Here is an 18,042-nt window from a genome sequence, read left to right on the forward strand (position 1 = left end):
ATACTTATTGCGATCTGATTCATGGGTTTTGGCGTTAATGTGCTTGTAATTGGATTTCAGCATATTTTAGTTACTTTTATGCGATTAACATTGTGAACCCATTTCAGGGTTTTGGCAATTTTAATAACTTTTTACATTGGACACGAATTTTAATTGAAAGAATGTGTATAAATTTTGCACTTCTGTTGCAAGTTTTGGGAAATGAAGTTCCTTTTCTCATCAATGGAAGTGCTCATGTTTTTATTTATTGATTCTTTTGATGGTTGCATACTTGCATTGTTGCTTGCTAGATGTCAAAGATAAAGTAGCTCTATCACTCTTGAATTATCCTAAAAGTTGAAAGATTTTAATTAGGTTAGAGTATGGATAAAGAACTATGCTTTATCATGCAGTAGCCAGGTTAATTGATAAAACACTATGCCTTGGGACTTTGTTCAGTTTTTAGAGATTCTAGTTTCCACTTAATTGGCAATTTGTTGATCTTTGTGTGTGAGATTATGGGTTGTTCTATTCGAGCGTTTATTTTGTTGATTATACTTTGGTTCCAAATAATTAGCTGCCTTTAACTTTATTTTCGTTTTGTATGCAGAGTAAGCATCTAGTGGTGTTTACAGGTGCAGGAATTTCAACTTCTTTTGGTATACCTGATTTTTGAGGTCCAAAAGGCATTTGGACACTTCAGGTGAGTCACATTCTGCCTTGTAAAGTTAATGAGCAATAAGTGAATTTAGTGGGTCTTGGTTCGTATATTTTTGGCGGTGGTTTTGGCGAGGTCGGGCGTGGTTGTTCAATCGGTCTTTTTGAGGAGCAAGTGATTTCTTACAATTGGGTACAGTCAAGAGTTAGGAGTATAATTTCTTTAGAGTATAGTGTCAATATATTAATGTATTCACGTTTATTGTAACTGTAATGAAAAGGAAAAAAAATAGGCCTCCTTTTTGCCCTTATGAACTTATGTTCTGATGTTCATTTACTACTACAGCGTGAAGGCAAAGCCTTGCCTGAAGCATCATTGCCATTTCATCGCGCTATGCCGAGCTTGACTCACATGGCTTTAGTTGAATTGGAACGAGTGGGCATTTTTGGTTGAATTTGGTTTGATTATGTTTAGACAATGTGATTGAATAAATAAGAAAAAAGTGTTTGTATTTTGAGACGTAAGGAATTTTAGATGTCTGTATGTTTAGTTGTTTTATTGAGCTTTAAAGTTGCTCGACTCATGTAATTTTCATGTTCTCATTTTCAGCTTAGAAACTATCTCTGTTACACCTCCAAACTGTTCACCAGTCAAATCATTTGTGGCCTTCATTCAGGTTTCTTTCTTTCTCCTCACTCAATTTCGCATTTCATGGCTACTGTGTGGATTATGATGCTTATGTATATGATCTTTTTGGCATGTTTTTTGATTTTTTTCGTATTTAATATAATACATATATGTTGTAGATTATGTTCTCCAATTGCTTGTAATACTTATATAATTTGTGTTATAAGTTTTTCTTAATTGTTTGGATTCTTGAGTACAAGATGACTTGGTGGGGTCATTGCTATTATTAAATTAAACTCATTAGCGTGCGTTTAAATGGCTCACTTTGGTTGTTTTATTATAGGATAATGGCTCGCTTAGGATTAGTCAAAAGTGAAAGTCTGAGAAAGAGGAAGATAGTTGCTTTGCTTTTACATTGGTTGAATATTATGCATGTAGTGCAATGTTTCTTTGAATTGACGTAAAGAGTGGTGATGGAGGATATAGAACCAATACGACTACAGAGACAACTTTATGTGCTTGACGTGTTTGTTCATAGGCAATATGTTCATCAACTAGCTTACGCAAGTGATGTCATATGCAGAGATCAATTAAGGATGAATAGAAATGCCTTCAGTAATTTGTGCACATTGCTAGAAACTAGGGGTGGGTTGAAAGCGTCTAAGTATTTGCAAGTAGATGAGCAAGTGGCTATGTTTTTACATACCATTCCTCACCATGAGAAAATAGAGTTATAAAATTCCATTTTATGAGATCTGGACAAACGGTTAGTAAGTACTTTCACAATGTCTTGCATTCAATCATTCGACTTCATGGAGTGTTATTCGTTAGACCTGAGCCGGTTGCAGATAACTCAACTGATGATAGGTGGAAATGGTTTAAGGCACGTACCTATTTCTGTGTTATGCTTAAAATGGGTAGCACCCATGGTGTAATTAGTAATTATATCTTTTATATATTATAGAATTGCCTAGGTGCACTAGATGGAACCTATATTAGGGTGAGAGTGCCTACGACAGAGAGACCCAAATATCGTAATCGACATGGAACTGTAGCAACAAATGTCTTGGGAGTATGCACACGAGATATGGAATTTACATATGTGTTGCCTGGATGGGAAGGATCTGTAGCTAATGGCAGAGTATTACACGATGCTCTACGTAGGGCAAATGGTTTACGTGTTCCAAATGGTAAGTTTGTTACTAGTAAAGTAGTTTACTCGATCTTTGTTACATCGTTTGTTGTTACAGTTAACAAAATGTTAAATCTATATTTATCAATTCTTTTAACAGGATGTTACTATCTTGTTGATGCTGGATACACCAATTGTAAAGCTTTCCTTGCACCATTTCGTGGCCAACAGTACCGTCTAAAGGAATGGGAAGATGGAACACAACCTAGGAATGCACAAGAGTATTTTAATATGAAACATTCACATGCTAGAAATGTGATTGAGAGATGTTTTGGTTTACTTAATAGTCGTTGGGTGATTCTTTGTAGTCCATCATTTTTTCCAATTAAAACTCAAAATCGCATTATCTTAGCATGCTGTTTGTTACATAATTTTATTATGCACGAAATGCCTAATGACGTTCCAGATCCAATACCAAAAGATGAGTGTGAGAATGACGAGGAAGATGAAGTAGAAGATAATGATGATTTAATAACGGCTGTTGAGCTTTTCAGAGTAGTGAACTGGGTAGCGTAAGATATGTTTAATGACTGGAGGAATCGTAAGATGAACTGACAATTGTCTATGTGTTTGTCCCTTAGAGCTTGTAATGGAACTTGTATTGTTTGCTTGAATCATGACAAACTTATGCATGTTTTATCCGGCACATTCGAATAATGTGCGTCGCTTTTAATTGTTTTTATCTATAGTATTTACAAATTACTAATTATATATCATAGAGGATGTTGATTCTTGATTGTATACATGTTTGTTATTTGTTATTGTTAGGATGGACACTTCTAAATCCAGAGGTCCAGGTCAAAATAAAAGGTATTGGACTGAAGATGATGATAAATTCCTAATTGAGGCTTTAATGAAGTTACATAACGAGGAAACATATAAAGCGGAAGGTAATTTCAAAGCTGGACATCTGCACGCTCTTGAGAAAAAGTTACATAGTAGGTTGTCAAGATGTGACTTACTAGCTAGGCCATACATAGAGTCAAGAATGAAAACTTTGAAGACTCATTTTCAAATTGTGCATGAAATGCTAACCGGGCTTAACTATAGCGGTTTCAGATGAGATCCAGATAAGAAAACAGTTACAACTGAATTAATAACATGGTTGATAGTAATAGAAGTTGTTCATCTAATTTAATCTTTTTCCGTATTAAATTTAGAGTCACAAGGAAGCATTACCGTTTAAGACCAAGGCTTTTCCCTACTATGATGACTTGTGTATGATTTTCGGCAAAGATCATGTAACTAGTAGGGGTGCCGAGACTGCTGCTGATATAATTGAGGAACTTGAAAAAAAAGCAGCTGATGACATTAATATTGACGATAACTATTTCAATGACATTCACAATACAACTTATGTTGATGAAGCGCAGTCAATGTCTTTCTCACAAGCATCGGCTATTCCTCAAACTCAAGCTCAATCTCAATGGTCGTCTAAAAGAAAAATGAAGAGTACAAACAATGCAAAGACTTATGAAGCCATTGAAAGATCATCTACTTTACTTGCTGGTGTTATTGAAAAGGCAAGTGAACGTTTAAGTCGGGCTATCGGTGAAGACATAACGGAAAAACATAGCTGGATTAGAGATGAGTTACAAAGGACCACAACCATTAACGCAATGGAACAACATAAAGTAGCCCGGACGATGATAAAGGATGATGCTTTAGTTTCTCACTTTTTTAGAATCCTAGATGATGAAAAAAATGAGTGGGCTAGAGTTTTGCTTGTTGGTGATATTTAGGAGCCTCCGTTTAGTTTTAGCGGAAAAACATAGCCGGATTATCTTTTGATATAGTGGTGTATGTGTTATACATTTCTCTTTTGATATAGTGGTGCATGTATGTAGTTGAATGATATATCAAAAAATAGGCTGTGAAGCGTAAAAACAGCCTTGGCACCCCTACCAGTTGCACGATCTTTGTCAAAAACCATACACAAGTCATCATAGTAGGGAAAAGCCTTGGTCTTAAACGGTAATGCTTCCTTGTGACTCTGAATTTAATACAGAAAAAGATTAAACTAGATGAACAACTTCTATTACTATCAACCATATTATTGATTCACATTATAAGTACCTTGAGATATGCTTCCCACACCGGCTTTTCAGTTGTAACCGTTTTTCTATCTGGATCCCATCCGAAACCGTTACAGTTAGACCCGGTTAGCATTTCATGCACAATTTGAAAATGAGTCTTCAAAGTTTTCATTCTTGACTCTGTGTGGCCTAGCTAGTAAGTCACATCCTGACAACCTGCTATGTAACTTTTTCTTAAGAGCGTGCATATGTCCAGCTTTGAAATTACCTTCCGCTTTATATGTTCCCTCGTTATGTAACTCATTAAAGTCTCAATTAGGAATTTATCGTCATCTTTAGTCCAATACCTTTTATTTTGACCTGAATCTCTGGATTTGGAAGTGTCTATCCTAACAATAACAAAGAACAAACATGTATACAATCAAGAATCAACATCCTCTACGATATATAATTAGTAACTTGCAAATACTATAGATAAAAACAATTAAAAGCGACACATATTATTCAAATGTGCCGGATAAAACATGCAAACAACATAAGTTTGTCCTAATTCAAGCAAGCAATACAAGTTCTAAGGGACAAACACATAGACAATTGTCAATTCATCCTACGATTCCTCCAGTCATTAAAACATATCTTGCGCTATAGTATTCCTCCGCCCAGTCCACTCCTCTGAAGGCTCAACGGCCGTTATCAAATCATCATTATCTTATATTTCTTCATCTTCTTCGTCATTCTCACACTCATCTTCTGGTATTGGATATGGAACGTCATTAGGCATTTCGCGCCTAATAAAATTATGTAACAAACAGCATGTTAAGATAATGCAATTTTGAGTTTTAATTGGAAAAAATGGACTACAAAGAATCGCCCAACGACTCTTAAGTACACCAAAACATCTCAATCACATTCCTAGCATGTGAATGTTTCGGTAATATATCATATCTTTCGGGAATATATCTTAATTGAAGCTGTCTGCTGAATTAATTTGAAAAGTGTACAGCTATTCTGATATGAAACATGTATCATAGACCTTGTTCTTGTCATTTAAACATTTTTCTTCACAACAGAAATCATTCCAATCATGCCCCTACATCTTTCATGTATAAATCTTTGGCATTCTTATTGAAGGACAAATTCTCAAAATTTTGCCTTCTGTTTTGGTTTTTCCTTACAAAAGTGAATGGAACTGCCATTATCTATCTGAAACCTTCTAAAGCATGAATTCAATCAAGAGGTCTCATTGGCTTTATCGATAGTACAAATTTCTTTTCTCCTCCGCAACATCAGAGTATTACAGACACTGATGACACAAAAAAAAAAAAAAAAAAAAAAAAGAAGCGCCTAATAGAATTTTTGTTAATATGAAAACGACGACATTGAGCCTATAATTTGGAAAACAACTCCAAATTATTGGCACTATGCATCACAAAGTAAAATAACTATAAACAACAAAAGAAAATGAATAATGTACTGTCCAAATTCAATGACTTGATCACTAAAGAGTAAAGAGAAATCCTCTGCCTTGTCTCTCATTATTAGCAATACATACCAAAATAAAAGACATATAGGAGTTCATATTCGTGACAACATCAAACCGAAAATAATTAATTTCGAAACCCCACACATTTACTGAACAGAACAGAAAAATCTCCTGCCTTGTTCATGAGCAATGTTTCAGGCTCCTTTCGCACAATTCCAGGAAGAGAAGGATGAGCTGAACAGAAACAATCCAAAATAAATTTTCGAATTGGGCTTGCAAATGTCTTGAGAAGAATAATCTTGTAGAAAACTATTGTATCTAAATGCAATGTACCGGATAGGTTTTTAAACTGAATTCTTAAAAGTATAATAAAATAAGGAAACTCTCATATTTATATCGGGACATTATAGCACCAATTAATTGCTAAATTTAACAGAGAATAAAAAGTTGACTAATCTTGGTCAGTGAATCAATTTTCATATCAAGAAATGTATTGATTTGATGACAAAAAAAAAAGGTCTAGTATATTCAACAACTCTTATAGAAATATTAAACATCGAGTTTCATACAAAAAGGAGAGAACTTAGAAGTAATTTTGAAGAATGTAACAAGCGTTGCAATATTCTTATCTTCAACTTTGCTATGCAATTGACGAGATAAATATCTAGGCTTTAGGGTCGTTACTACCTGAAATGGTCTAGAAAAAACATGGCTTTCAATTTGATTTCATAACGTTAAAATAATGGTAGAGCTAACCAGAAGGAAGAGATCAATACAAGAACGTTGGGATTTTGTTGGAAAGAAAAAAAAAAAAAACCGAGAAAAAGAAAAGAAGATGAAAGAGAAATAAAGAGAGAAACACTTCTACAAAGAGGATTATAGGAGTGCACCTTCGAAACTCGACATTGTTGATCAAGTCAGATGTTGCCGCTGCAGATGTTGTATCAAGTCAGAGCTACCAAGCCTGTAGTATCCACGATTGTAATAATGGAAGGTGACGGAAGGCACATGCTGAATTTTCCAGTAATCAATTCCTCCATCTGGTTGCAAACAAACCACAAATTCCCTTGGCATGTCATGAATTGCCAAAGATTTGAGGTTTGAAAGGTGTTGAATATCGGAAGGCATCTCCTTCATTAGTGCAGAACGCCCAAAGTGAAACTCTTCAAGAAGAGGCAGTGCTCCTACGTCTATTTTAACCACCTTTAATCCTGTCAACTTGTTAAACTTAAGTTGCTTGAGTTTTTGAAAACCACCTTTCTGGAAATGCAATTCCTCTCCATCATATGTCATGCGAAGGTATGATAAATTGGGCAACGCTTGGAGGCATTTCATTGGATCGTCGATAAACCTTGAGTAACTTAATGACAATCCTTGTAGATTATGAAGTTCCGAAACCCAATTTGGCAATTGATCTAGTCGACAATTCAATTGGAGATAACGCAAAAAAGGAGGAGGCGATGAAATGCATTTTAAATTTATAACTTCATCCTCGTTGATTGAAGTCAAAATTAACCTCTCAAGGTGGTTCATTTTCTCAAGGACAACTCCCAAAGGCTCTCCCATTTCTGCAGTCACCTTTAAAATGTCCAAACGTTTTAGTTTCCTAAGCTTCTGCAGCTCTTTGACAAACCCAACTCCATCAGGGTATGCTTCCACCTTGTGTAGTGTTTGCAACTCCTCCAACATACCAATTCCTTTGCATATCCTCACGCCGCAATATGTATTCAAACCTGAATGGCTATTCTTAGCTATTGAGTAAATGCGAAGGTGTCGCAAATTCCTTAGTTTAGTAATCTCGATTGGTAGCTCCGTCACTAAGGTGTTCCTAGCATCCAATGTCTGTAGATTGTGCAGCTTACCAATAGATTTGGGAAGAACTTTCACTCTTGTACCTGATAAACACAAGTATTTCAAGTGGAACAACTTCCCCACTTCTTTTGGGAGATCATCAAGAGGCGCCTTATCAAAATCTAACACTTCCAAAAGTTTAAAATTTTCAACTAAATTAATCATGAACGACCTTGTACATTCCTTGACGCCAAACAGAAAAACAGACCGAATGCTAGAACCCATAACTCTTTCCAAGACATTTTCTGTAGTATCGTGAATTGAGAGGCGGTAACTGTTTTCTGCAAGATTGAGGTTACTCTTTTTTATAGTTTGAGAAAAGCACAATTCACCTGCTCTAGTTAAGATGATATCATGCATCAGATCATGGACTTTACATACTCTTTCAACTCCAAATTCTACTTCAAACAAAACCAAGTTTCTTTGGATGAGCTCATTTAAGTATTCTTCGGCTACGTCTTCTAATGTTTTGTCTCTTCTTGCTTTAACAAAACCTTCAGCAGACCATAGTTTATACAACGCACTTTCAGAAATCTTATGGTCTTCATCAAAGATGCTAAAATATAAGAAGCAAGTCTTGAGGTGGTAAGGTAGATCTAGATAACTTAGGGAGAGAATTTTTGTAATATCAGTTCTTTCATACTCTGAACTAATATTGTTAAGCACCTTTCTCCATTCGGAATCGACTCTTTCTTTGGTTGACAAAAGACCAGCTATGGTTGAAATGACAAGTGGCAAGCCTAGGCATTTGCTAACAATCTCACGAGACAATTGCTCCAACTCTTGGGGACAACGCCCTGCAAACTCATCACTTCGAAATGCCTTCTTGCAAAATAATTGCCAAGCCATTTTGAAGGACCACGTTTGAACCTCATGGACAAGATCACAAGGGTTTTCACGACAAAAACTAGCCACGGTGAAATTACGTGTTGTGATAATTGTCCTACTGCCTTTATCTTTATTTGGCAAAGCATGTTTCATATCTTTCCAAAAATCTTTTTGCCATACATCATCAAAAACAATCATGTACCTCTTTGTTTGCAGATGCTGCCTCAATAGACCAATTAACTCTTCCTCTGAACAATCTTCCTCAATTCTCTCCCCTGCAGTACATATCTGCCTTGCTAGGATCCTCAAAAGCTTCTGCATATCGTATGACTGAGATACCGTGATCCATGCACGACAATCAAAGTGAGCTTTCACAACTTCATCGTTGTAGACTTTCCTAGCAAGAGTTGTCTTACCAATTCCCCCTTGACCTACCAACGAAGTCAGTGAGCGCATGGATGGTCCTTCAGTTAACCTTCTTATAAGTTCCTTGGATGCTCCATCAATACAAACAATTTCATCTTCCTCCAGGAAAAGGGATCCGAGGCGAGGGTCGCGTGCTTCATTATTAGTTGTGCTGCTACTTGATCCTTGTTCCAGAGGTCTTAAACCATAGCCGACACCTCTGTCCTTGATTTCACGCAATGACACTTTAATTTCTTTGATATCTGAAGCTATGTCATAGCGCAGTTTCAAAGTTTTGATGTAGTGACCACGTTTGCGTAAAGAGCCGATAAACCCACCATCATGGCGATGTTGTTCAACATGATAAAGGTACTCATCGACCACATCTTTAATGTGATATGCTTGCTTTCTTATTTGCTTCAACCATACTTTCGCTGCATTGTTCACTTCTCCCTTCTCTGATTTCGCTTCTGCATCTCTAAGGAAAGGTTGGATGATCTCCAATTCATCTTTTAGACTTTTGACTTCTTTGCGGACTCCTCTTAACAAATATATTTCTTCAGCCAGCAGGCCAACCAACTTTTTAATGAGAGGACTCAAGAACGTCTCTGTCATTTCTTTCTCAGCTTCTGATCAATGAGGCGAGCAATGACGACCTGACAACATCCAATCACAATTTTGTAAATAAGCATAACTAACAAAGCAAGAATTTCAAAAGAAACAAAAAAGGTTATATGAAATAGCCAATAATTTGCAATATTCTATCTTTAATGTTTCTCGTGTTAATTTACCAAATGAGTAGTGGTACCTGGAAAAGCGGCATTGCATAATGGAAGAGAGCATTTTCCTTCTTTTTCCTCTCCTCAATGGGCTTCTTCTAGCTGTCACCTGAATGATGAGAAAAATGCTACATTATTCAAGTCATTCTAACAAGCCAAGTAATTTCTTCTACCACTTTAAAAATATCGTATAGTTTTTTTATCTAATAATAAAAACGTAATATAATTATTTTCTTCCGTGATGATATAGTTAATTACTAAAATTATAGCAACTTGTTAGATTAAAATCTTGAAAGGGAGCATTTTAAAAAGGGAAATACTTTTCCTTTTTTTTCTGTGTTCTTTTTTGTGAGGGATTTTTCTTATCTATCAAAAATACCACTTGATTCGTGGCTGCCGATATATGACTAATAAGCAAGCCACCAAATATGCTATTCAAGGAAAGTCAATTCAATTGGGTGCTAATTGTATATTAGCTATATAAACTTTACTAGAGGACTTTTATGTATAATCATTTGCTTAGCTGTAATATACCCGCTAAAATTTGGTCACTCTTTTTCTAACTGGTCATTTGGTCACTCTTTTTCTAACTGGTCATTTGGTCACATATTAAATATTTCAATTTTTCATAACTAAATTATACCCGCTAAAATTTCTAACTTTTAACTGATATTTCACTATTCATAACTGGTATTTACGAATTTTCTTTATAAAAATATTCGTATTATAACTTTATATATTTCGGGAAATTTTACCTCATACATAAAATTTTTACATAATATTTTCTTGATCAAGCTGAAAATTATACTACTTTCTGTTCCGGAAGAAATTATGGTCAAATACCGGACTGTCCGGATTAGACCTGAAATTTTTCCGGTCATTATAGAAGCCTTGGCTATTCAGAAAGTCAAGTACTGGATGACACCACTCATATAATACTTGGCGGATGCAAAGTTGCCCGACGACGACAAAGATGAGGCCAGACGGATCAAATACAGAGCAGCCCGGTACCTGTTGTATGATGGTATGCTGTACCGACGAGGCTTTTCAACACCTTTACAGCGGTGCCTGAATGGCGATGAGGCACGAGGAGTCCTCCGGGAGATCGATGAAGGAGTGTGTGGTAATCACACTGAGGGGCAATCTCTCACTCTCAAGGTTTTGAGACATGGGTACTATTGGCCTACGCTTAAACAATACGCGTTTCAATACGCTCGGCGTTGCGATAAGTGCCAAAAATATGCCACAATTCCTAGAGCACCCCAGAAAACCTAACCTCTATTCTTAGCCCATGACCCTTTGCCAAATGGGGGATCGACCTGATCGGACCCGTGCACCTCGCACCGGGGGGCTTTAAGTTTGCCGTCATCGCAGTAGACTATTACACTAAATGGGTAGAGGCAAAAGCTCTTACTACAACCACGGAGGCAGCTTGCACAAACTTCATCTGGAACAACATCGTGTGTAGATTTAGAATCCCACATTCAATTGTATCTAATAATGGGAGACAGTTCGATAACGCCTCAACTCGCAGGTTTTGCGATGATTTGGGCATTCAGAAGGACTTTTCAGCACCAATACATCCACAGTCCAATGGTCAAGTCGAAGCTATCAATAAAATCTTGAAGTACACCTTAAAGAAGAGACTCGACGATTTAAAAGGAAAATGGACCGAAGAACTCCCGAAGGTCCTGTGGGCATACAAAATGACAAGTCAAACCACTACGAGCGAAACACCTTTCTCCATGACGTATGGCGCTGAGGCAGTTCTCCCCGTAGAAATTGAAACGCCGATGTTAAGAACTGTCGCATATAATGACGACGCGAATACGGAAGCAATAAATGGAGAGCTCAACCTGTTAGAAGAAAAAAGGCTCGACTCCCAACTACGGCTCGCCGCCTATCAACAAAGGGCAGCACGATACTACAATAAGAAAGTCAAGAAAAAAAGGTTCGCCCCAGGAGACCTAGTATTAAAGAGGGTGACGCAGAGCACGAAACCCAAAAATACTGGTCCTCTGGATCCAACTTGCGAAGGACCCTACCGCATAAAAGAAGTACTACGCCCTGACACATACATTCTGGAAAGTCTCGCTGACAAACGAATTCAACACTCGTAGAATGCAAAACAGCTAAGATTGTACTACAAATAGTATATGAATTCTTACACATCTCAGTTGTATTTGTGACAATTCAATAGTATACATCAATTTATTTATAGAATATTGCTCAAAAAGATAACAAAGGAACCAACCCCTTAATAACATGTCTGCTTGAAAAAAAAAAGCAAAGTTTATTAAAACAGACATGGGGGCAGTAAAGGGTCTACGGATCACAAAAAGAATTAGAACGTCGTCTCCTATAAAGATGAGAGCAAATTTTAAGAAATCTGCTAAGCGACGACCCCAAGGAGTACTTAGAATGTCGTCTCCTCTAAGGAGGCGAGACAGTTAGCAAATTTTAAGAAATCTGCTAAGCGACGACCCCAAGGGGTACTTAAGACGTCGTCTCCTCTAAGGAAGAGAGTTAGCAAAATTTAAGAAATCTGCTAAGCGACGACCCCAAGAGGTACTTAAGACGTCGTCTCCTCTAAGGAAGAGAATTAGCAAATTTTAAGAAATCTACTAGAGCGGCGAATCTTCAAATATAAAGGCAAAGCTAACATTATATAAATATGAAAAATATATTCAAAATTAAGTAAGACCCATTGTCTAAAAAAAAAAAACCAGCAAATCCTTAAACTTCGCCGCTAGCCGCCGAGCCATCTCCACCAGGCTGGGAAGAACCATCATCATCAGCAGGAGGAGGAACGTACAGGAAGCTCAAATCTCACTCAGGGTGCTCTTGTTTAATCAAGTAAACTATTTGCACCCCAGCAGATTGAAAATCCTTAGTGCGAATATCGATGAGCTCTGCGGAAGACATGAACTCCTCAATGATCTCCTCACGCTTGGCGCCGGCCGCAAGCTCAGCCTCCTTTTTCCCCTCAGCCTTCCCTTCAGCAAAGCACTTCTCTTTAGCCTCGGCCGCAAGCTCAACCTCTTTCTTGATGTGAACATAAGGGATGCAAGAAATACTCATCAAAGTCGATCCGAAAGAGAGCCAACTAGTCTTACACATCCATTGAGCCATTCCGAAAGAGAGCCAATAAGTCTTCCACGTCCATTGAATCATTGCATGGCCAACTTACATGCCATTACAGGACACACGTGCAAGGGGAGAATTCCAATAAGTTATGCGCAATTTCCAACGAAGGATCAAGTCAAATTGCGGATAAAGACTTGCCTTTTATCATAATCCTATCTTTTTAGGTTTAATTTTCAATTTAAACATTTAAATTGCATAATAGGCGTTTTAAGGAAGGAGTTATATTCAAATTCGGATTCCTTCCCTCAGAGTTATCTTTAGGCGTTTAGAAGGAATGAGTTGAAGTCAAATTTGGATTCTTTGCCTAGGATAAGCTTTAGGCTTGCGTTTATCTTATTTTTAAGTTTATCTTATTTTAGGCTTCTATCTCATTAAGGATAGAATAGGACTTTTACGATTTTCAAACCCTTCATGTTATTTTAGGCTATTTAAAGCTGAAATCCAGAATTAATAAAAGTTTTTTGATGTTTATTCATATTGTGAGTTATTCTTCTTAAGTTCTTGAAGAGACTATTCCGAACTTATCAAGGTTTCCTTGTAGCGTTCAAACTTGACTTATCAAACAGATTTTCCATACTCGTTTGTGGCGTCTTTACCATACCAAGGTTATTGCTTTGCTAAGCAACGGGTCGCAGTTTCCATCAATTCTTGAAGACCTTGAATCGTATTCCATATTTGGTTTCGGGTTTTGACACATTATTGGCGGGGTTCATATCACTTCTCGGCTGCCTCCGCCCGCTTGGTAATCTCCTCGACCTTAGTCTTCAGACTGGCCAACTCATCTCGAAGATTCGACAGCTTGGCCAATTCACTTTCTAAACTTGCCAATTTGGCCACGGCGACGTCATTCTCCTTGACGGCAATCGAGCTTTTAGATTTCTCGTCGTTAAGGAGGGACGTGAATTTGGCTTCAAGACTGTCCATTTTTTTGCTGCGTTCCTCAACCTTGACTAGGTCAATAAGGTTGAGGATGGCAAGGATGGGGCCCTAAAAGATAAATCAGAAGTCAGAAAAAGAAATCATGAAAGTCGAGTCTAAAAACACACCGTTGAGGCTTACATGAATCTGGAATGATATCTGCTTGCGCTGACAGTCCACCAGAGAATAACAGGAGGCGGAGACCCAGTGCTTGTCAAAGAATGACTCGTACAGGGCCTGAAAGACGAGGGAAAAACGGGGAGGGAGGTTAAGCATCGCCTTAATTTGGGCGTCAGAAATGTCTGGAACTTGGAAGTTCGAATACATTACTTTCGCCTCAGGCAGAAGGAGGCGAGCTCTAGGAGTAGGAGCCTCGGCGACGTCAGGGACTGGAACCACCGGTGTCCAGGTTCCAGTAACTTGTACCTCCTCCTGATGTGTCCTTTTGGACACAGGAGCTTCTGGCGCAGATCCCGAGGAGCCCCCTGAGGGTTTTCTTTTCCTCGGGGCCAAAGAGGAAGCACCGGCCTTCTCCTTTCCCTTGGACTGAGGCTGACTGCCAGGGAGCTGAATCCTTAGCGAAGCCATTTCTGCGCAACTGGTGGTTAGAATGGAGTCGACGTGCAGTCATGCAAACAAAACAGAAGAGAAGACGTCGAGTCAAGAAATTTACCTTCAGCGTTCAGGTGAAAAAATTCCTGGACGGCGGGCAGATTTGTGGGGTCCGGGAGAGTAAGAATCAACCCTATTTCCCTGAGATTGGGCTCTCCAATAGCGAAAAAGCCTTCTCAACCCTCGCCTGTCTGCTCCCAGCAAGCTTTGGCCGATCGCGGCTGGCTGCAAATCAAAGAAACCATCAGCGCTACATAAGCAAGAGAAAAGAGAAGGAAAAGGTTTGTCAAATCCTCACTCATGGTCCCAAACGACGTCTGCGCCTTCCGGCGGTGGGGCATGCGGTCGTTGGGATGGAAGTTAAAGGGCCCCCGTATCATGAAAAACATGGGCTTCCACCCATGAGACGACAAGAGTATCCCCTGTATCAATTTACCCAATTTGGGTTTGGATCGCCCGTATCCGCCCAAGAAATACTACCCTTCGCATTTGACGACATGACATAACTTATATATGTACATAAACTCGTCCAACGACAGATCCATATCAAACCACTGACTCTACAAGACCCAGGCGCCGGCAAAACAGTACCAAAAATTCGGCGCTAGTTGAGTAGGGGAGATGTCATGGTAATGGCAATAATCCTTAACAAAGGGATGAATGGGTAAAGTCATCCCTGCATTGATAGCCCGAGTATATACAGGAAGATACCCGGTAAGAGGAAGGCTGGTCCTAAAAGTCACATCCGGGAAGAGATAATCGAACCATCTCCCATCAATGCGACCCTCCCTAACCGCCCGGACGATGTCTCTATTTCGAATCCTTTGCGCTATCACATCAGCAGTAAAAAATGGTATGTCTGAATCTCCACTCATGGCAGCCAAATGGGCGTTTACCAATGAAGCGGCGATCCCACACACGCCTCCTCCCACAAAGGGAAGCTCGCCACTTTCTTCCCCTTCAACCATGAGATCGACGCTGTCGACATCATCTCTCGGGTTGGCAGCATAATCATCCACTTCCCTCAAAATGGAGCCGCTGTCTGATGAGGATGAGGTCCATGAGATCTCCGCGACAGAAGGGGAGTCGGGTCTCACAACGGATGTACCCTCTCGACGAGTAGGTTTTAGGGCCATTGTTCTGGTATATATATAAAAAAAAGATGTGAGGCGCTGAGTCAAAAATCCTAAGTCGAGAGGGAGGAGTAAGCGACGATTATTCAAAACTTCAAACGACTATTAGGTACTTGAAATGCCGAGGGCTCAAAGAACCGTCGACCATTCATACAGAGAGCGGCGGTTATTCATAGTGAAAACTAGATTCGCCAGTCATTCAGAAATCAGCAAGTGCAACCAGCCAAAAACCAAGAGGGCAATCCTAAGTATATCTAGAAGAGCATAATGTAGTCTTTTCTATGGTAAATCTAGAACATATAAATGATTCGGCAGAGAACTAGAGGCACAAGTACAGCAATCGAAAGGGGACTTACCAGTGATTGAAGAAGGTGCGGAGTCTGAACAGAATCTGAGACTTGATCTAGGAAAGCTTCACGGAGCACCAGGGAAAGTAAGGAAAATAGTGTGGTGGATTCTGAGGAAAAACTCGGAGTAATGGAAGCTCAAAGCTTGGGCAAAAATGTTTTTGGTTCAACATTTAAAGGGAAGCAAGCCCTCTACCCCTGACCGTTAGATAAAGCTCTAATTAAATCCAACGGTGGGGGCATCTTGTCAAAAATCTGACGGTAACAAATCAAGGCGGGCAAGATGAAAGGGCACGATCCCAAGGCTCAGATTCATACTTTGGAAATACATCAATATGGTGATAGGACTGACGCGACGTTTACACTTCTCGAGGGATTTCGAAGCGTCAGGGCCATCATTACCGGGCAAGTTTGGAGTTAGGTTCCCACACCCGAGGCACATAGATGAGACACCAGAGCAAAATCCTGACGTAGCTCAAGGCTGTCCAAAGGAAAGCCTCAACCTGGGGGACAGCTGTTGTGTGGGAAAATATGGTTGACACGTCGGATAGCGACAGCGTTCCACGTGGCCCTATTTTTCCTCACGTCAGATAACCCTCGACGCCTGAAACTCATTTTTCCTAACGCGGTTAAAAAGGCCTATTGCATGGGAACGACTCGTTATACCGTCTACCCTTTGGATGAGACCTGCGCGATTTGTCCAAGTGCCATCAAAGGGTCGGCTGCCAGAAGAAGCTGCGTCTTGCTTAGCATAGGCGCCGAGGGCAGAAAAAGGAGGACGGAGTCCGTATCTTCAGAAAGATCTCTGACACAACAAGTTGCGTCTGGGTTGGGAAGACATCTGTAGTGCAAGTATTAATTACGAGCCCCTAAACCGCCCAACAGTGGATGGTGGAGGGTTACATGGAGTCTGCCGAACCGTAATAGAGGACTAATTGGACGCGTGAACAGTACAAAAGGGATTAGTAGGCTACGATCTGGGCCTATGGGGGAGTATGCCACTTGAGTGGGTAAGTCTATAGAGAAAAACCCCTCCTGAAGTAAAGTTAGGCTATAAAAGGGGGTAAAGCCTCGAATGGAAGGGAGAGAGCTTTTCTTATGTAAATTATAAAGAGCCCAAAAGAAATACAAAACAAAGTGGATGTAGCTCTTCATTAATAGAGTGAATCACTATAAACTTCGTGTCATTATTTTCATTTAAGCACGGTTCTCACATTTCATTCATCACAAGGTTTATACACACTTCATAAGCATTATTTCCAGTATCAAACAAATATTAAAGTCTGTAACCCAACGGGATACCAACAGGTGACCCGACGTAATCCTGTTAGCAAAATTTCACTGTCAACGAGTTGCTTTAATTGTAAATATTTGTCCCCATTCTCTCAATATCATGCACTTGGATATATGGTGTTATAAAAGTTTGAGGTTTTCCATTCTATTCACTCTCTCTAACAAGCCTTGTTTAGCAAACAACTATGTTTCTAGTTAATCTAAAACATTTGTAGGCAATTTCAATCATATCCATGACAATATTCAAAGCCAATCAACATCACAGGGCATCAGACATATTTCAACCATTTGGAACATGAAAAATGAAAGGAAAAACTCATTACCTTAAGGCCCTGTTTGGAAGTGGGATTTTATGGGGAAAAAGATTTTGAAGGACGGGAAAAGAAATAAAGGTGAAAAAGAATAAAAAAACTTTCACCTAGTTTAGAACCTGAAAGAAAATTTATGGAAAAAAAAAATTTGAAAGTTTTTGAACAACATACAACTAGATGGAGGACGATTTCGGCGAGCTCTTTCGTGATAGACGATGGCAACTTAGGTAAGGACGGCGGTAGATCTCGCCGGAGAAGAAAGATCACGGCCGAAGACGATTCCGTTGCGAGCTCCGACGTGATGAACGATGGCAGCGCAGGCAAGGCAGCGACAGATCACGCCGGAGAACAAAGATCACGTCCGAGGACGACCGCCGCGGAAGAGAAGAGAGAGAAGGCGGAGGAGAAGACAGGGGAAGATGGGCGGAGGAGATAGAGGGAGA

At 39.2% G+C, this 18,042-nt stretch overlaps 2 protein-coding genes across 4 annotated transcripts; one reads left to right on the top strand and one right to left on the bottom strand.

Moving 5' to 3' along the window:
• The first annotated feature begins 603 nt into the window (after positions 1-603).
• Positions 604-5,828, top strand: LOC112090976. Its single transcript, XM_024163540.1, has 4 exons — positions 604-682; positions 1,247-1,313; positions 2,229-2,454; positions 2,557-5,828. Exons 3-4 carry the CDS (start codon positions 2,352-2,354, stop codon positions 2,970-2,972), a joined length of 519 nt encoding a protein of 172 aa, XP_024019308.1. The 5' UTR covers positions 604-682; positions 1,247-1,313; positions 2,229-2,351; the 3' UTR covers positions 2,973-5,828.
• A 10-nt stretch (positions 5,829-5,838) lies between these two features.
• On the bottom strand, positions 5,839-18,042 carry LOC21405199 (disease resistance protein RPM1). Of its 3 annotated transcripts, none has more exons than XM_024163539.1 (5): positions 17,771-18,042; positions 17,612-17,620; positions 9,868-9,947; positions 6,866-9,715; positions 5,839-6,209 (listed from the first exon to the last, which is right to left on the bottom strand). In XM_024163539.1, the coding sequence occupies exon 4, from the start codon at positions 9,672-9,674 to the stop codon at positions 6,888-6,890; it is 2,787 nt and encodes a 928-aa protein (XP_024019307.1). In that variant the 5' UTR covers positions 9,675-9,715; positions 9,868-9,947; positions 17,612-17,620; positions 17,771-18,042; the 3' UTR covers positions 5,839-6,209; positions 6,866-6,887. The 3 variants fall into 3 exon arrangements, with proteins under 3 accessions (XP_024019307.1, XP_024019305.1, XP_010093226.1); XM_024163537.1 differs by lacking the exons at positions 17,612-17,620; positions 17,771-18,042 and adding exons at positions 14,577-14,740; positions 14,814-15,215; XM_010094924.2 differs by lacking the exon at positions 17,612-17,620.

This window comes from Morus notabilis, unplaced genomic scaffold (assembly GCF_000414095.1).
Source record: "Morus notabilis unplaced genomic scaffold, ASM41409v2 Scaffold74, whole genome shotgun sequence".
Taxonomy (NCBI): domain Eukaryota; kingdom Viridiplantae; phylum Streptophyta; class Magnoliopsida; order Rosales; family Moraceae; genus Morus; species Morus notabilis.

Excerpts from the sequence above, each read along its gene's own strand:
- LOC112090976 (XM_024163540.1), top strand. The coding sequence starts at position 2,352 with ATGGAATTTACATATGTGTTGCCTGGATGGGAAGGATCTGTAGCTAAT. Across the intron at positions 2,455-2,556 it reads TGGTTTACGTGTTCCAAATG|GATGTTACTATCTTGTTGAT; the intron begins GTAAGTTTGTTA and ends TTCTTTTAACAG.
- LOC21405199 (XM_010094924.2), bottom strand. The coding sequence starts at position 9,674 with ATGACAGAGACGTTCTTGAGTCCTCTCATTAAAAAGTTGGTTGGCCTG.